Source organism: Mustela putorius, unplaced genomic scaffold (assembly GCF_011764305.1).
Source record: "Mustela putorius furo isolate JIRA1106 unplaced genomic scaffold, ASM1176430v1.1 tig00001059_pilon_pilon_pilon, whole genome shotgun sequence".
In the NCBI taxonomy this organism is placed as follows: domain Eukaryota; kingdom Metazoa; phylum Chordata; class Mammalia; order Carnivora; family Mustelidae; genus Mustela; species Mustela putorius.
The window spans coordinates 2,179,840-2,200,043 of NW_025421553.1; the positions used below are offsets into that span (position 1 = coordinate 2,179,840).

Below are 20,204 nucleotides of genomic sequence, written 5' to 3' on the forward strand. Positions count from 1 at the left end.
GATACTGCTCTATCAAGGAGGACAAGGAGTGAAACGGAATGAAGTGTAGCATCAGAATTGCAGCACATGGCATCAGGAACCACAGTGATCGGCTGTCATGGTTTGCATTTCACCAAGAGGTTCCAAAGATGCAAGGCCTTCAGGGCTATCACCAAAAATCCCAGACAATCCAGTATAAGTTGGTCATCCTGTAAGGAACCACTAAACTTCCACCAAAAACACACACTTCCTCTAATTTCAAAAGTGCTCTTGTGGTTAGCAGCACAAACCTGTTCCTGGCTGGTTATCAGCTGGTTAGGGCAAAGAGCTCACAAGGCCAAGGCTAAAGGTTTGATTTCCCAGGAACCTTTGCTCTCTTCCACAGTCAGAGGCAGAGTGCTTCCCTTAAGCCAGCCATCTTCCAGCATCTCTGACCCATCAGAAGGGGAACAAGGAGAGGGAATGCACAGCTACTTTGGACCAGATCCTTCGCCGCTGCTAGTAACATTGGTGGGCGGACACTGATGTTTTCCTTGGGCATCAACACGGAGTAAGTGAATAAGGTCAAAAAAAGAAACTCCCCCTTAAATGGGTTTGAAATAACCATACATAGCAGAATCTCCTCGATTTCATTCCAATACTGTGAGACAGGCCTGGCAGTCAGCTAGCTCGGCAGGTCTGGGATCACCTGTGGTTCCAAAGCCAGAAAGCCACAGAGATGGGGCGGGAACCCTCACCTCCTAGCAACGGTTTGTCATCATGGTGGCAGTGGTGGTGGCAGTGACAGAGGTCACAGCCGCCTGTAACCCAGCAAAACACACACCCTGAACGTTGAGCTTGACTTTGTACATCTCCCTTCCATAAGGATTCCAGAACTCTTCAGGTCACTGGAACCACGCAGGCCGCCTGAAAGCTCTCATGCACCTTGCCCAACGCCAGCCGTGGCGTGCTTGTGGGCTGATGATTCCTGCAAGTGTAAAGGCTTTACAAAGTGCAGTCGAATGCTCTGCCGCTGAGCTATACCCCCTAGGCTTTACAAAGTGCATCCACATTCTCCACCGTTGCTCAGGTCCAGGGGATCCCAGAAAAGGATCCCCACTTTGAAAGTTTAGATGCTGCAAGTTTCTGCACCTCCCTCTTTCACGTCTTTATCTTCTCATAGACTCTTCTGCCTCAGTCCACAGGGTCCTGAGGTATTTGGTGTTTGGATTAGTAAACTGACAGGTCCATTTCCCAAACACGTTTATTTTTCCTTTGGAAAAGTGTGGGTCGGAAGAAAACCACTCTGTGTCCTACTTCCATGTTACTCATTAACTGACTTGAAAAAAAATAAACAGCTTTGGCTAGATTAGGAGTCATGTGAAGAAAGTTTCCTGCAATGTGGGAACAGTGCAAAGCTAAAATGCAGAGCTTTCCCCATGACAGGGGGGATTCAGAAATGAACCTCTGAGCTTCTTGCCTGACCTGGTGATCAATACGCGCACAATGGCGAGGAAAAGTCAGTCTCCCAGCGACTCGGTCTTCCAGTTTGACATTCCTGGCAGCCCAAGAAAGGCAGGCTCCGAGGCCCCACACAGCTCCACAGACAGCCCCGGCTCTGTGTTTCTCAGGTGGGTACCTCCGTGGGTCACCCTGGTGGCCTGAGCCACCAGACCCGTGTTCCTTGGAGAGCTCTGTGCTCGTCCCTGGAGGCTGCAACCTGCCAAGGGGAAGGAGAAGGCACAGCCTGGGCATTTGGGCCAATGGGTTAGAAGGGGGTACATAGCAAAGAATGTGACTTGCTGAGCAAATACAACTATTACCACTATTAAGGGAAAATAATGGTGAGTACCTTCTTTAGGAATTTTTTGTACTGGGTGACTGGCCAGCTCTGCTGTTCTTTCATTCTCGATCACTTTCATGTTCATAGGAAACGAAGTCAAATAGCTGAGCCAAAAAACCTTACTTCCGTGTCAGAATTACCTGTGTTATTATCGAAAGAGTAAATTTGGGGGCTTTCTAAATTAATTATCAGAATAGTATTAGCTGTACTGTGGGTTCAACTATTTATCGTACAGATTGAAAGCAGCTTTGGCCTGATTGAGAACACACTCTTTTTTAGCTATAAATATTAATATCTACATAAACATGACTCTGATAATTACATTTTTTTTAATTTTTATTTTTTTATTTGAGAGAGAGAGAGAATAAGAGAGCACAAGCAGCAGAGGGAGAAGAAGCAGCAGGCCCCCTGCTTAGCAGGGAGACCAATGCGGGGCTCTATCCCAGGACCCTGAGATCATGACCTGAGCTGAAGGCAGATGCTTAACTATCTGAGCCACCCACGTGCCCCAATAATTACATATTTTTAATGAAAACCCATGTTATCAACTCTTTATTCATTTTGACCTCCTAATAATTGTCTAGGAACTTACAAAATGTAGAAATCAAATCCAAGTGGAAATAATTTCAAGAGAAAGTTTCTTACCCAACTTTGATGTAAGCGTTAATGTTATGCTACATGAACCTCCCAAGTAAAGCCAGAGGAAAGACCTCCACACTGGATGTTTACTTCTACACAACACCGTAGTCAGAAAGTTGATCATTTATTTTGTTTTTTTTCATCATTTTAAGTCATTTATACAAAAAGGTGCTCCTCAAAATTATAGCTTTTAAAAATTAAATGGAAACAAAGAAATCCCATTTCATTTAATGGTGTTTGCATATCAGAATGTCAGGTTACAAAAATAAGTAAAATAATTTAATTTTATTTTACTATATTATTTTACTTTATTTTTATTCATCTATTTGAGAGAGAGAGAGAAAGAGCATGAGAGGGGAGAGGTCAGAGAGAGAAGCAGACTTCCCTCTGAGCACGGAGCCTGACTGGGGACTCAATCCCAGGACTCTAGGATCATGACCTGAGCCGAAGGCAGTTGCTTAACCAACTGAGCCATCCACATACCCCAAGTGAAATAATTTTAAGAAGAAGTTTTGGGGACAGAGCCTGAATTCATGCAAAATGTTATGAAATACCTTTATTTTTAGGTTAACTTAGTTTTTTCCATCCATCATGAAAATGAATTAATCTGACTTTGATTGTCTGAGCAAGAGGACAACTCTTGTGATTAAAAATGTAAAACCTCTGTATTATTCCCATAATTTGCTGAATTTTGAATGTTTCTCAAATCATTTTGTCTGCTTAATCCACCTCTTCTGTAAATAATGCCAACTCTTCTAGGAGCTCAAGTTCTAATCAGGAAAAACAAAATTAAAATGTAAAACAAGTATTTAAAATATATAAAATACAGAAAATATAATTCAAACGAACACACATATTATTTAAATAAACTTAAATAAATAGAATAAAAATAAAATAAAAATCTGCATCAACTTAAAGTCAAGCCTCTTTCAAAAACAGCCCATGCCTATTCTACCTGCATATTAGATATTAAATATCAAATGTCTATATTAGGATCTAGAAATGATTTTGTGTGTGTGTGTACTGGAACCCATCTAAAAACACTATGTGTATCTCCAAACACTTTGGGCACTGAAGGACTTTCAGTGTAGTTGAAAAATCTACTTAATGTGTTATATAGTAAATCATTCCAAATAATTCATGAAAGCATTTAGGCACATGCTGGTTAATTATCTGAGGTATAAAATAAGACCAGGTAAACACTTCCCTTTACCTTCTCAATAAATACTAAGAATTTATGGGGCTGATGTGATATCCTATTATCATTTCCCAAACCAGAAGCAATAAAATGTACTCTGAGATCAACAAACCACTTCAGATAGGCACGGATACAATTTACTCAGTGCTCTTACTCAAACATTCAACCCAGATTTACTGAGTGACTGTCATATGCCAGGCTATATGGAGCACAAGGGTACAATCATAAGCCAGACAAACCTAGTCTCTGCCTTAAAAGAGGTTATTATAATGTTTAACATCAAAGACAGGCTAAAAAATTATGAATGCACAAATGTATATACCTCTATATACAAAATTCTTATATTAACATTTATTATCATAGGAAATAGTACAGGACTGAGAAAAAGAACCAGATAAGGAAAACTAACAGTTGGGTGGCAAGGGAAGGACTCTTTAAGGAATTAATAATTCAGGTGTCTTCAAGGATGAGTAAAGAGCCAACCATGGAGTGACCAGGGAAAGGACATACTGCCCACAGGGAGGGAAGATCGTAAGTCTTGAGGAATCTGGGAAGAGAAGCATCTGATGAAACTGGAGAAGGGGTTTAGGATTCACTCTTAACTGCAGTGGGAAACCACTGGGTGCTTTAGAATAGGGGAGTCTCACAATGTGTTGTTCCCTTTAGAAGGGCATTCTGGCCCCTCTCTGGGTGATTTCCAGCTTTCTGCTCTGCCGAGCGATACTGGATCTTGCCCATATCTCCCCATGACCTTGTGTAAGAGTGTCCGTAAGGTACGGAGCCAGCAGATGCATTACTGGGTCACAGTTTATAGGCACGATTAACCCTGCTCATGATGTCAACTTGTGTTCCAAAGTGTTGTGTCATTTACGATCCTACCTGCAATGATTCTGCTGCCTATGCAACATTGACATTGTCTGACTTTTTAATTTTTTCTAATCCAGAAATGGCATCTCAATGGGGTTTTCATGTCCATTTCCCTTATTAATACAAAAGGAGCATCTTTTCAACATGTTTCTTGATTATTTTTATTTCCTCTTCCATAAAATACCTGCTTATAGATTTATGACCCTTTGGGGCAGAAGGCAGGTAGGAAGACAGGATACTGTCTTTTTCTTGTTTTTAGATAGTTTTAAAAACACTGCAGATACTAATTTTTTGTTACTTATATGTATGGTGTAAATATTTTATTCCGGCATATGATTTGTCTGTTCACATTCTCTGTCATATCCAAGTTCTTATTCTTAATTTATCAGTGCCTTATTTTCTTAATGATTTGCACTTCCTGTGACTCGTTTATGAAAGCCTGACCTACTCTGAGGTCATTAGAATGTTCTTACCTATTGTCTGCTAAAAGTCTGTTTTCTTGCTCTGTCACACATTGCTGTCTTAATTACTACAACTTTATAATTAAAGTTTTGCTGTCTGGTAAGACAAAACTCCTTACCTAGTTCAAATATGACTGACTACTCTTGGGACACCTATATGGCTCAGTGGGTTAAGCCTCTGCCTTTGGCTTAGGTCATGGGATTGAGCCCTTCATTGGGCTCCTTGCTCAGAGCAGAGCCTGCTTCCTCCTCTCTCTCTGCCTGCCTTTCTGCATACTTATGATCTCTCTCACTCTCTCTCTCTGTCAAATAAATAAAAAGAAATAAATCTTAAAAAAAAAAGGACTGGCTACTCTTGACACATTTGCTTTTCCATTTAAATTTTAGAATCAGTTTACCAAATGAAGACTTATTCTTAGTTGAAATTGTATTAAGTCTATTACTTAATTTGAGGAAATTAAGTCTACTTCTCCTTATATTGTGTTAAATATACCTATTCATGCACATAGTATGTCCCTCCATTTATTTAGGCCTTCATTAATATCCTTTGATAAAGTTTTAGAATATTCTACATAAAGACCTTACACATTTTTAGACTTATTCCTACATACTTTACACCACTGTTGCCATTGGAAATAAATAAATACACACACACACACACACACACACACACACACACACTTTTTTTAAAGATTTTTTTTATTTATTTGACAGAGAGAGACACAGTGATTTATTTATATATTTTTAGAGAAAGAGAGTGTGTGTAAGCACACATGCAGGGGCAGATGGAAAGGGAGAGAGAATAAAGCAGAGTTCCCATGGAGCCCAATGGTGGGGCTCCACACAGGGCTCCACACAGGCTCAATCCCAGCACCCTGACATCATGACCTGATCCAAAATAAAAAATCCACTGCTAATCACGCAGGCACCCATGGAAGTCTATGCCTCTTAATCCTCTTTACCTATTTCATCCATTTCCCTACCTCCCTCCCCTCTGGCAACTATCAATTTGTTCTCTGATTCTGTAAGTCTGATTCTGTTTTGTTTCCTTTGTTTTGTTTTTTAGAATGCTCATATAAGTGAAATCATATGGTATTTGCTTTTCTGTCTCACTTATCATAATACCCTTAGGTATACCCATGTTGCCACAAAAGGCAAGATTTCTTTTTCTTTTTCTTTTTTTTTTGATGGCTAAACTAATATTTCGCTCTATGTGTCTATATCTGTGTATGTGTGTGTGTGTGTGTGCATGCCATATCTTCTTTATCCATTCATCTACTGATGGACATTTAGGTTGCTTCCATACCTTGGCTTTTGTAAATAATGCTGCAATAAACAGAGACATGCATACATATTTTCATATTAGCATTTGTGTTTTCTTTGGATAAATACCTAGAAGTGGAATTGCTAGATCTTACAGTAGTTTCACTTTCAATTTTTTGAGGAACCTCCATACTGTTTTCAATAGTGGCTACACCAATGAACATTCCCTACCAACAGTGCACAAGAGTTCCCTCCTTCCCACATTCTTGCTAACACTTGTTATTTCTAATCTTTTTGATACCATCCATTCTAACAGACATGAGGTGATATCTCATTTTGGCTTTGATTTATATTTCCCTGACGATGAGAGATATGAAGCATCATTTCATGTGTCTGTTGGCCACCTGGATGTCTTCTTTAGAGAAGTGTCTATTCAGGTCCTCTGCCCATTTTTTAATAGGGTTTTGTGGTTTTTTCTGCCTTTTTTTTTGTATGAGTTCTTTGTATATGTTGGATGTTAGCCCCTCGTCTGATATATCATTTGTGAATATCTTCTCCTATTCAGTAGGCTGCCTTTTCATTTTATTGATGGTTTTCTTTACTCTGCAAAAGCTTTTAGTTTGTTGCCCTCGCCTGAAGAGACAGATCAAAGAAAAAAAATTCCGAAAAGATGAGGCAGCACTATGCTGGAATGTGGGACCATGGTGGGACCATGGTGGGACCAGCCTAGGCCTCCTCAGACTCCTTCAGTGCTCTGGTTTGGGGATCACCCCAGGCTGCAGTCAACAATGACTATGGCAGGTCCAAGGTAGCCTTATAGTCACATTCATGCCTCCACCCAGTGGCCCCACTGATTCTGTCCCTGTTCATCTATTGTCCCAGCTGCCACCAGTGAATGGTAGAGGAAATATTGGCCATTTTTCTCTCTCTTCCCAACAGCCTTGATTTTTCTTAGCCACACTCACTTCCCCCGCTATCAGAGAAAGAACAGGAGCACTTTTTGGTACCTCAAGAAGAGGAACACCGTAGGCATCGTATTATGACCCATTTTCACGATGAGTCCATATCCCAGCTCCTGTTCATTGGGATTTGTAGAGGTAAAGGTTATATTTAGAATCTGGAGGGAGCTGAGTTCTGGGAAATGGGTTTTCCTCCCTAGGAGAAGGGATGAACAGGTAACAGCCAAAGAAAGCAGGACTGTGTTAAGAGGATATAGTAGTAGCAGTTGTAGTGTCCTAAGCTTGGTGTGGGTGTTTCAGCGAAAGGCATACCTCTCTCTATTCTTAGTGGGCAAGGTTCACTGGCAGGACCTGGGAACTCTGCTGAGCCTCAAGGGAGCTTGAAGAGCAGACTATCAGAAAGAAAAGAGATGATGAAGTATACTAGGATGTGGTGAAATGGGGCTGTGGAAGTTAGAATGAGGAGATGCCTCTCCTCAAAGAGCAACAGGCATCTCTGACAGGAAGGGTAGAATTTTCCCTGCAGGAAAGAAGAGAACTCCCCAGCCTCTAACCTGGCCCGGAGAGAATGGACTTGCAGTTTCTTTCCCAAACTTTGTCAGACACTTCCCCACAGTCTACGTATACCAAGCACTCAATATTCTGTCAGCACACATTTTCTATCCTTGCACCAGGCTTCCAAACACACTGGGAGCCCTCCCTTGACTGCCTCAAAAATTCCTATTCATCTTTCAAGTTGCACCTCCAGAAAGGTCTTCTCTAACATCTGGGGAGAACTTCTACCTCCACCCCTCAGAAGTAGCTGCCTTTCTTATTTGTTGATATCTCATCCACTATTAACCACTTATCAGAATGGACTGTCAGGAGGGGTACCGTTTACAAAGTCAGTGAAGCTTAAGCTTCCACCCCCACTTACACAGGCCCCTTCCAAGGCCCTGGGAGTGTCTGTAGCAAGCTCCTCAGATAGGCATACCTTTCTGTAAGGCTTTTGGACAATACTTCAACTACCATTATGACTGCTGTCTCTCTTCACTCCGATTTTCTCTCCTATCCAGTGGGCAAGGGATTTTTTGACATTATGAGCTAAGGGGAAGTTGTTTGAAGATGCATTTAGTTTGGGATTGCTGGAATTAGTTTATATGGTTTGTCATGTGTGAGTTGTTACTAGCCAACCTGGCTTCCTGGAATATTCCCACCACACATGAAGGGTCAGAGATGAGATCACGATAGGAATATGTCCTCCCAGTACCGTTTATCAGCAGTATGTAGGCAGTGAAAGAGAAACAAGACTCGATATGTATAGGACCAGAAGCTAGTTTCTGGTAAATTTTTCCAGTTATCAGATGTGGTGGACTCTGTCCTCATTAATGCCAACACAAAACAGAAGTTCTCTCCTGTTAGGACCATAAATGTGATAATGTAGCTGATATCATTTTAAGTACACCAAACTTTTTTTTTTCTTCTTCCTTGGTAGTAATTGCATGATTTATCAGAATTTCTGTCTTTATGGGACACAAACCCAAGGTAATACTAAAAACAGCCATTGCTTTTGTGTGTGTGTCATATAATAGACCACATCTTATTTTTACTCTTTTATACTTACACTGCTGAGGAAGGAATGGATGTGATTCCCTAGGCATGAATCCGTGAGTGGAATGCATGCTGGCTTCTTAGTGACTACCTGTTAGAAGTTTCTCATTTGGGGTGAACTTGAACATATTTATAGAAAAACTAAGTTTATACAAATGTTTCTCATCAGTGTCCAGTTCATTAAATTTTCATGACCCCTAAACTTGTTTTTAAAAAATAATTTCAAAAATTAATAACCTATGCATTAAGCCTTGACTCACATTTTTAAAAAATTTTTTATTTTTTATAAACATGTATTTTTATCCCCAGGGGTACAGATCTGTGAATCGCCAGGTTTACACACTTCACAGCACTCACCAAAGCACATACCCTCCCCAATGTCCATAACCCCACCCCCCCCTTCTCCCAGCCTTGACTCACTTTTTAAATGACATTTTCAAATGTCATGAAAATTTATTTTGGATGAGCTTATCTTTAAGTTCCTACTTTCATTAAAAGCTTTTTATCTTAACAGGTTTTTTAAAAAAATCAATCAGGTTCATTTACCTCCTCTCCTCCCTCCCTCTCTCTCTGCCCCCTCTCTCTTTCCTCCATGTCTAATGCAAAGCCAGGCAAGTATACCTGAGCTGCAAGTTCCAGCAGTTCCCTCAATGGGTAACTATGTGGAGTTGTAAGAGGGCAAATTGGCCAGCCCTGCCAAGAAGTACAGGAGTGATGAATGAGGGCTTCTTTATAGCCAATGGCACAGAAATAACCTCTACTATTTGCACAGAGTCTTACTCGTGGGAACTTTTTACAGATGTGACCTTACTGACCTTAGTGGCTTTTTGCTATGGTGGATGGATTATGGTAGTTGCTCTCTAGTGCTTAGATAATGAAGAAAAGAACAGAAAAAGGAAAAGACGTTTTCTGCTGCGGCTGTCTGGCAAAATTAAGCTAACGAAATTAGTTCAGGTAGTGAGCACACAGCCAGAGAGGTAACAGAATGGCATTATCCAACTTCACTGATTAATATATTCACCCGGTGTGACTTCAAATTATGTGGGCTATTTCCAAAAAATCAAATCTATCCTTAAAAGTCATTTAATTCGGTTTCTTCAGCCCACCCAGGGTGACTTTCATAACCTCAGAAGTAGGCATGTGACTCTCTTTGAAAGAACAAAGTTAAAGAGACCTACCGGGTATTCTCTATTCTCTATTGACCTACTATGTGATTCTATGGGTTTTGGTGAAATTTATTTGCAAAAAAGACAAGGGTATTTGTCTTAGATAATTTTCAGGAATGGTGAAAGAACAAGTATGATGGGTAATTTTATTTAACAAACAGCTATGGAATTCCTTCTATAATGCTGCATGGAAGGAGGACTGCCTAGTATATATCTGGTTTGGATACTTACTAGTGGCATAAACCCTCAGTGCCTCACTTTCCCTGATGGCAAAATGGGGACAATCTTAAGACAGCCGATACTATTAAACAAGACAATATATAAAGTGCTTGGACAGCAAATGTTCTAACGAGGTGATTGTAAGGCAGTAGAGAAGATCTACAGAGGAATAATGGTATATTCACTCACCACCTAGAACTCTTAGAAGCTAGAAATACATCCTTGCCTCTACATCTATCTGGCACAGAGAAGAAACTCTGTAATGAGAAGAGAGCCTTGCAAAGTAAGCAAATGGCTGCAAACCCAGCTCCTGCTTTTAGGGGCTCCAATTTCTGTTGGTTACAGACACACCTGCCGGCTACTGTACAAGGCAGGCAATGCGCATGTACTAGGAAGATTGTATTATTAGCCTCACTCTCCAATCTGTAATTTCCCTCAGCATGTTTATGGCGGATCCCCATGTTGCAAAACTTACATCTAGAAATAACTGCACATTTCAAATGCTTAGTGCCACAAAATAAACCTTACCTAATGTGAAAAACGAATGGCTGTCAGGACATTCCTGAGAGAAACAAAACAAAAGACAAAGCCCTATTTTATTACTTCCAATAAAGCCACAGGGGCAGAACAGTGGGCCATGAATAAGCTTCCCTCTAAACACACTCCTGTACAAGGGTAATAAAGCAAGAAGCAGGAATGGTGAAATCATACCAGTGCATGAATTTATCTCCCAGACTTGTCCTTTGAACGCTGGGAAATACCAGCTGTGACCTGGCCAGCTTCCCTGGTCCTATATCTTTTTTTTTTTTTTTTCAATATTTATCCTCCTAATTTTTTTTTTTAATTTTTTATTTTTGATAAACATATATTTTTATCCCCAGGGGTACAGGTCTGTGAATCAACAGGTTTACACACTTCACAGCACTCACCAAATCACATACCCTCCCCAATGTCCATAATCCCACCCCCTTCTCCCAAACCCCCTCCCCCCGGCCTGGTCCTATATCTTATTTCCGGAAGCTTCCACTCCACTCATGCACACGAGTCCTGCCTTTGCACATTCTGAGCTGCCCACAACACTCTGGCAGAGTAAATTCTGTGTGGTCCTTTGAAATTGGACCAAACATGCCTGTCTTTGGAAAGCCTCCCTTGACACCCTTTTCTTGGCTATGTAGTATCTTTTGTTTACCTCCATGACCACATTTATCACAAGCTGCATTACTCTTGTTACATTTGTCTTTCTTCCTCACTTTGCTGCCTTATTTCTAACCCAAACATTCAGCGTAGTTCCCAGGACAAAATAGACAACAATAAATGTCAGAGGGTGGTGGGTGACAGAGCAGTGAGGAGCTCCCCTGAGATGGCAGGCAAACCTGGCCCCTGCTGGGGTGCTTGCTGGGGTGCAGCTGGCCTGGCCCCAGGAAGGCTGAGGCTCCATAGCACAGTGAGAGCACACAGAGAGGAGCCGGCACAGTGCAGGAGGGCAGCTAGAGACAAAGCCAAAGGATGGATCAGACCTTCTGACTCACCATTCTGGATCTTCTCGCTGTTCCACAGTGATTGATTATTAGATCTGAACTAGCATTTGCCTATACCGTGGTCCCAAATGTTTTATCCTTGCAGTTGGGAAAAGAGAGGGGAAGAATTACAAGGAGCCATAGAGGCTGAGATTTCTGTTTCCATAAATTGAAGGGCACACTTGATTTTAATGTATTTTCACATTGCATTCAGTTTACAAATAAACTAAATGACTGTAAAATTGAATTAAACTCGGCATAAAAGAAAAAAGAATGAAACAAAACATCGGTTTTTTTTTTTTAAATATTTTATTTATCTGACAGATCACAAGTAGGCAGAGAGGCAGGCAGAGAGAGAGGAAGGGAAGCAGACTCCATGCTGAGCAGACAGCCTGATGCAGGGCTCGATCCCGGGACCCTGGGACCATGACCTGAGCCGAAGGCAGAGGCTTTAACCCACTGAGCCACCCAGGTGTCCCAAAACATCGGTTTTTCATTTAAGGAATGATCCCCCCCCACACACTGCACACTTTCCTGACTTCATGCCTCTAAGCTCACTCTCTCTGCCCGGAATAACATCTCCTTCCAAGATCACTAAATCAACGTCACTAGAAATCCGGCGGTGAATACAACAAGGGTGGCCTATGTTCTTGAATTACTCTCCTCAGAGGAAGCCACACACGGACAGGATTTTGAGTGTCTTACATAGAGGAGGGCAGGTAAAAGGACCAAAGGGCAGAAACCCAGCCTCCAGGCCCTAAAGCAATGGCAGAGGAGACGCAGTTGCCAGCACAAAGAAATGGTAATTCTGTGATGTGATATAGGTGTTAGCTAACCCTACCTCAGTAATCGCATTACAATATAGAAATGTCTCAGATGAACAGGTTGCACACTTCCAACTTACACAATGGTACTTGTCAATTATATCTCAATAAAAATAATAATACTTTAAAAAAAAGAAATGGAAGGTAAGAGGTGAGCTGAGCATGAGGCGAGGGGGTGGCAAAGAGAGAAAGAGCTAGAACCTAACACTGAGGAATTAGCCTTTTGCTATTCTCTGTGGAAGAGAAGAACCCCCGTTTCAGACGGCTGACAGAACCCTCTGTCTCTAGAGCACAAAGAGGGGGCAGGAGAATCAGAGGAAAGGATGCGGAGCCCAGACACACTTTCCTCAAAGCATAAAAATGAAGCTCAGAAGCTGAATTTTGTCCCAAGTTCTGAACAAAATAAAACACCCTCCAGGAAAAAAAAATATCATTCCTATTTCTCTCCCTGTCGGAGACTGTATCCAACTAATACAAACTCTAAGTTAGCAGTCACTGCCTCCAATGCCACCTCTGGAGAACAAAAGATATTCTTTTCTCCTTCGTGGCTGTGCCTCACCATCAGCACCCAGGCTCTGCCTGCTGACCCTTGCACGATTCCACACCGCCCAACATCCAAAGACAAATCCAACTCCAGATCACTCATTTAGGGGAACATGAAGTTTAACCAGGAGGCTCACCCCACGGTGGGGAAGAATGGCCAACAAAGACTGTTTGAGTTACCAGCTGCCTCCCAGCTCGTTACATCAAATCTTCACCTCTTAAAATCATAAGCATCTACTTTCTCATACAGTATCTGTGTGTTTTGAATCTGGAAGTGAAGAGCTTGGTGGTTCTAGCTCAGGGACTCTGGTGAAGTTGCCGTCAGCTATCAACCATGGCTGCAATTATCCAAAGGCTTGACTGGGGTTAGGGGGTGCATTTCTCACCACACCTGGTAGGTTAGTGCTGGTATCTACAGGAGGCTTCAGTTCCTCTCCAACTGGAGAGAGGGTTGTTTACAACATGGCGGCTGGGGCTTTCCCCAGAGCAAGTGATTCTTGAGACAGGACTGTGAAAGACACAATGTCTTTAACAGCCCAGTTTCTGAACTACACCATCATTTTTGCAGTATTTTGTTGGTGAAATAGGTCAGCCCTATGTATTCAGTGTGGGAGGGGACAATACATGGGTGAGAATGCCAAGAAAGAGGGATCATTTGGAGCCATCCTGGAGGCTGGTGACTACAAGGGCTATGGGGGTGACATCAAGGTTGCCACATACTTCTAATCTGTATATGCTGTATATGCTGGAAGTATATGCTGGAAGGACAGCTGGCTTAGAGTTGCACAGGCCTGTGTTTGTGTTGTGTTGTGTGGGTTTTTTGTTTGTTTGCACAGGCCTGTATTTGATCACAATGTTGACACGTGCTGTGTCACCTTAGTCCAGTTACCTGAACTTTCTAAACCTCAGCTTTCTCATTTGTAAGATGGAAAAATAACACCTACATCTGAGGACTGTTTTTGAGGATTAGGTATGGAGAATGTACATACTGTGGCAAATACTGGAGAATGGTTAACTGTTATAGTTACAAAGTAGGCTAAATGTTACTATAGCAACACAGTTGGAAGTCTTTACCCACACAACCCTGGGTCAACTCTAAGGGTTTGTTTGGATTTGTTTCTTTTCCCTCATTCTTTAAAAAAAAAAAAAATTAAGATTTTATTTATTTGACAGAGAGAGAGAGACAGTTGACAGAGAATACAAGCAAGGAGAGTGGGAGAGGGAGAAGCAGGCTTTCCACTGAGCAGGGAGCCTAACACCGGGCTCAATCCCAGAAACCTGGGATCATGACCTGAGCCAAAGGCAGATGGTTAATGACTGAGCCATGCAGGTGCCCCTTCCTCATATATTCTTTTATAACTTACAAACGACTTCAAGATAAACACAGTTGGTGGCAGAATATAAAGCTAAAAAACATGTACTTTTGTTCATATATTTGAATAGATGTAGAAACCATGAAAACTTTAAGATCTAAACTCGACAGCAAGAGCTGTCAGGCTCTTGCATTTTTCCCATATGGCTGAAATCCATACTCGGATGACTTTAAAGAAACCTGGAAATAAGGTAAGGGTGGAGATAATATACTGCATTCATGAGTTTTCTCAAAATCACAGTTTTTCTGGGAAGAAGTGTGATTATCTCTAGAGAAAAACACAAGTTCCAGTGGTCAAGTGGTGTGTGATGTCAAAATGAAACATTTTTTCAACAGGGCTACTGATTTATAAGGTTACAGTATATTCTTTACTCAGAAATTTGAGAGTTTGGGCTTTGCCTTTGATGCAAATGTCTCCACCCTTCATTTCTTCCCCAGTAAAATAAGAGTAAAGACCCTATGAGAAAAAGCTTCTTCATGTGTGAACTCCGAATATTAACTCTCCAAATTTGTGCCCCGGAAGTTTAAGTAGAAAGAGCCCAGGCTTAGCCCTGACAGTCCTCCGGGACCCGGAACAAATCACTGATCCCTTCCTTTTCTCCATCTCACAAAATGGAGAAATCTACCAGTAAGAGGATTTTTTCCAGACAATGGAGAAGTTAAGGGGCGGTGGGGAATGAAATGAAGTGAGATAAATAGATATAGAGAGTTAGATATATAGATATATAGATATTTAATTATAAGCTCCTTCTGGGGGAAAAAAATGAAGAATCCTTTCCCGGGATTACTTTATTCTTAGGTATTTAATATTTATTTTAGTTGCTATCTGAAGTGGGGGACTTACCACAAAGCTAATGAAGCTGAACTTTTAGGGCTGATCACCTGAATTAACCTCTTCTAATTCAATATTCTCTGTCTGCACCTGATTTTCAGTTTTTTTTTTTTCCCTTAAAGAAGTCCCCCATATCATATAAGCTGCAGGCCCTACAAAACTGAATCTGCCCCAGTTGCTGCTCTTAACATAAATACACATTTTTCAACCCAGACCAATTTTCTAATGGTATCATCGGTGTTTCATCATCATCAGTGAGATAATATCCTACTAACAGCTTAACAAATCTATGCAAGAAACTTAACAAGAAACTATTACTATACTATGAATGGGTATTTCCAAAATGACTGATTCCTGGAATAGATGGAAATACAACTTATCCCCTACGTGCATGTATTATTTTTCAGAATATTCATATTGTCATTTATACAGGATGGTCACATTACATAAACCATATAATTCATGAACCACATATACTAGAGTGTATAACATATTTAATGCAGAATTTAATTTTAGCATAAAGCATAGATAAAGGTGATAGTATATTTTCCTTCTCAAAAGAGAAGAAAAATATTATCAAATATTCTATCTATATTATTATATACCACACATTGGGGGGTTTAAAGAAATATAGATTCCAGAAATCCAAAAGTTGCTGTACTGACAATAATTCCTCTCTGAGGTGAGAAGTAGCATAGAACAGTTGTTAGGAATGTCAGCTCCACAGGGTGCCTGGGTGGCCTCTCCAGTGAGCTTCTGATTCTGGGTTTCAGCTCAGGTCGTGACCTCAGGTCCTGAGATCCAGCCCCACTTGGGGGTCAGCTCAGCTCAGTGCAGAGCAGTCTTGTCTCTCCCTCCCCCGACTTGCACGCACACACACACTCTCTCTCAAATAAAGAAATAAAATCTGGAAGGAAGGAAGGAGAGAGGGAGAGAGGAAGGGAAGGAGGGAGGAAGGGGAAATAGAGAGCAAGCAAGTAGACCAACATGGGGTCCCATCTCATAGAAGTGGTTCAGCAAGTCTGTACTTCAGTTTTTGCTCCTCTTAAAGAGGGAGTGATAGCTTCTACTTCATGAGGTTCTTGTAGGGATTGAATGAGCTGCCCTACTTGTGAAGTGCCTAGAAACCTACCTAGCATAGGCAAGCACTGCATAAATGTTATTTAAAAACACTTTATGCTGGGGGCACCTGGGTGGCTCAGGCTGTTGAACATCTTCCTTCAGCTCAGGTCATGATCCCAAGATCCTGGGATCCAGCCCCACATTGGGAAGCCTGCTTTCCCTCTCGCTCTCCCCTGGCTTGTGTTCCCTCTCTCACTGCCTCTCTGTCAAATAAATAAATAAATAAAATCTTTAAAAAATAAAAATACTTTATGCTGATTTCTACCTTGGGCTGTAGTCTCACAAACTGCTTTAGCACCCTGGGCAATGACTGAAAATTTCTCATTTTACTTGACTGTCATTCTCCCACTAGTGACAATAGCTAAAACAGAAAACTGTGTAGTCATTTAAATGTTTCATGGCATAGGATTATTTGTTTTTATTTCAAAAGGGTTTTTAATACTTGCTAAATTGTCCACATTAGGAAATATAACTATGAATTAATAAGCATGTCTATTGGAAGTTGCCTCTTTTGTCAGCCTGTAGGACTGAGTGACTGAGAACCGGTGACTGAGAAGCTGACTTGACTTTGAACTTGCAACAATATCTGGGTTTACAGTAATAAAACAAAGTGTGTTTTATTGTGGCCCTAAACCATGATGTACATGTGAACACTAAATTATTGGATCACTAATATGTAAGTTCTGAGGTAATGCTATAAATCATGGTAAATATTTAATGGAAATATAAAACCATCCTTCTTAAAGTCTTATAACTGAATGACAGGGAAGGAGTTTTGTTAATTTCCTTGTAATTCTATCAATGGTCCTTAATTAATGACAAATAAGAGAAAATACACATTGTGATGAAACACTCAATCATGCCGATACCAGCTTTTTGTCCCTTCTTTGGATCCCCAAAAGCAAAAGCATAGTTTTTTCTTGAATCCAAAAGAAGTAAAATCTTTCTACTGTGTGCCTATCAGGTTTTTCCACAGTGCCAGACGCTATGTAACCATAAGCAAACCTATAGCTTTATGTAACTTTTGCAGCTTTTCAAAAATACATGATTAAGAGCAGTGTGATGACCACAGTTCTGTGAGGTAATTCTTAATAAGGACCAGCCTTGGTTCCACAATCTTGTCATAGAAATGACAACATTTATTCTATGCATCCTCTGTACCAAGTATATACTAAGCCCTTTTCACAGATTAGCTAAATAAGACTTCACAATAATCTTATGAAATAGGAACTCTATGACTGCATTTCCCAGATAAAGAACCAAGGTTTAAAAAAAAAAAAAAAAAAGGAAGTACTTGATTACCACGATGTAAGAGTTGGACTCCATCTTAAAACTCTAAATCCCATGTTCTTCCTACTTCACTGTACTCCCACTCTTGCAACCTTTAATTTCCTTCCTTTGTGGACTAACAGAATTGAGTGAATGGATATAGACCTTCTGAAGTAAGTGGGGTACTTAACATCTGCTGTGGGAGTTAGATGTGACACCAAAAGCATAAGCTACAAAACAAATAATAAATAAACTGGACCTCATCAAAGTTAAATACAAAAGACACCCACAAGAAAGTGAAAGACAATCCACAGAGTGAACAAAAATATTTGCAAATCATGAAGCTGATAAACATCTAGTATCCAGAATATATAAGATTTCTTATAACTTAATAATGAAAAAATGACACATTTAAAACTAAGCAAAGTTGGGACACCTGGGGGGCTCAATCTATTAAGCATCTGACTCTTGATCTCAGCTCAGGTCTTAATCTCAGGATCATGAGTTCAAGCCCCACATTGGGCTCCACTGGATGTGGAGCCTACTTTAAACAAACAAACAAAGAAATTCAAAGGATATGAAGAGTTTTTTTCTCCAAAGATATATAAATGCCAATAAGATGCAATATGGTTCTTCACATTAGTCATAAGGACAAAGTAAAACAACAAGAGAAAAAAACCCATAATGAGGTACCACTTCACACTTACCAAAATGACTATACTCAAAAAGACAGAAAACAACAAGTCTTGAAAAGCATGCAGAGGAATTGGAACCCTTTTACAAAGCTGGTGGAAATGCAAAATGGTGGGAGCACTTTGGAAAACAGTTTAGCAGTTCCTCAACAGATTAAACATAGAGTTACAATATGACCCAGCAATTCCACTCCTTGGTATATAACCATAGAATTAACAACTCATGCCCACACTAAAACCTGTACATGGGTATCATAATAGCCATCAAGTGGAAACAACCCAAATGTCCATCTACTGATAAATATGATGTGGCTTGACTACAGAATGGATTATTAATTGGATAAAAGAAAAAAGAATGAAGTACTATTCTAGGCCACAATGTGAATGAAAGAAACTAGTCACAAAAGGCTACATGATTCCATTTTTTAAAAAGATTTATTTATTTATTTGAGAGAGAGAGAAAGAGAGAGAGAGAGAGCATGAGAGGGCATGAGCTGGGGGAGGGGTTGAGGGAGAAGCAGACTTCGGTTGAGCACAGAGCCCTACAACCAACATGGGACTCCATTCCAAGACCCTGAGATCATGACCTGAGCTGAAGGCAGACACTTAACTGGATGAGCCACCCACATAATCCCATTTAAATAAAATGTCCAGAATAGGCAAATCTACAGAGATAAAAGTAGAATTATAGTTCCCAGGGGCTAGAAGAAAGGACGATGAGATTGACTACTAATGAGTACAAGATTTCTTTTTGTCATGATGAAAATGTTCTGGAATCAGTGGTGATAGTTACACAACTCTGAACCACTGAATTGGAGAGTTTGAAAGAGTAAATTTCACAGTATATAAAATATGTCTCAAAAAGATTAAAAAAACTTAATGAAAAATTTTTAAAAATCATTCTTTTTTTTAAAAAAACTCACATTCTGTGAGTACAAAACATAAAAATAACTTTTTTCATGACTGACAAATTGGCCTATTGATTTCAAAAGGAATGACACATTTTTATTAAACTAGATATTCTAGATCAACATTTTCTTTATTTGCCATGTAACTTTTTAAAAGACTTTATTTGGGACGCCTGGGTGGCTCAGTTGGTTAAGCAGCTGCCTTCAGCTCAGGTCATGATCCCAGCGTCCTGGGATCGAGTCCCACATCGGGCTCCTTGCTCAGCAGGGAGCCTGCTTCTCCCTCAGCCTCTGCCTGCCATTCTGTCTGCCTGTGCTCGCTCTCTCTCCCTCTCTCTCTGAAGAATAAATAAAAATCTTAAAAAAAAAATAAAAATAAAAAATAAAAGACTTTATTTATTTATTTATTTATTTGAGCAAAAGAGAGAGAGAGAGGGAGAGGGACAGGGATAGTGAGAGAGAGCACAAGTGGGAAGGAGAGGGAGAAGCATACTCCCCATTGAGCAGGAATCCTAATTGGAAGCTTGATCCCAGGACCCTGGGATCATGACCTGAGCCAAAGGCAGATGCTTAACTGACCGAACCATCCAGGTGCCCTTTAAGTTTTTGTGTTGTTGTTGTTTTTTTTTTCTAATTTTATTTATTCATCAGAGAGAGAGAGCGCACACGCGCACATATGCACTTTCGGTGAGGGGCAGAGGGAGAGGGAGAGAGAGAATCTCAGGCAGACTCCCCGCTGAGCCCTGAGCCCAACATAGGGCTTGACCTCACCACCCTGAGATCCCAACCTGAGCCAAAATCAGAAGTCAGACGCTTAACTGACTGAGCCACAGGTGACCCTAAGATTTTATTTTTTAAGTAATTTCTACCCCCAACATGTGACTCTAACTCACAATCCTGAGATTAGGAGTCGCACACACCATTTAAGTCTTTGAAAACGTTTCCCTTTCATCTTCTCACTG

The 20,204-nt window shown here is 40.6% G+C and overlaps 1 protein-coding gene across 2 annotated transcripts in view; it reads left to right on the forward strand.

Annotated features, from left to right (window-relative positions):
* Positions 1–1,350: 1,350 nt before the first annotated feature.
* Positions 1,351–20,204, forward strand: part of GRAMD2B (GRAM domain containing 2B) — a 113,333-nt gene continuing 94,479 nt past the window's right edge. Inside the window, exon 1 of one of the 2 annotated variants that reach the window (XM_013060852.2) lies at positions 1,351–1,589. In XM_013060852.2, coding sequence (XP_012916306.1) covers positions 1,465–1,589 — 125 coding nt within the window. In that variant the 5' untranslated portion in view covers positions 1,351–1,464. The remainder of the gene's footprint in view (positions 1,590–20,204) is intronic. The other variant, XM_004761335.3, reaches the window with a different exon arrangement.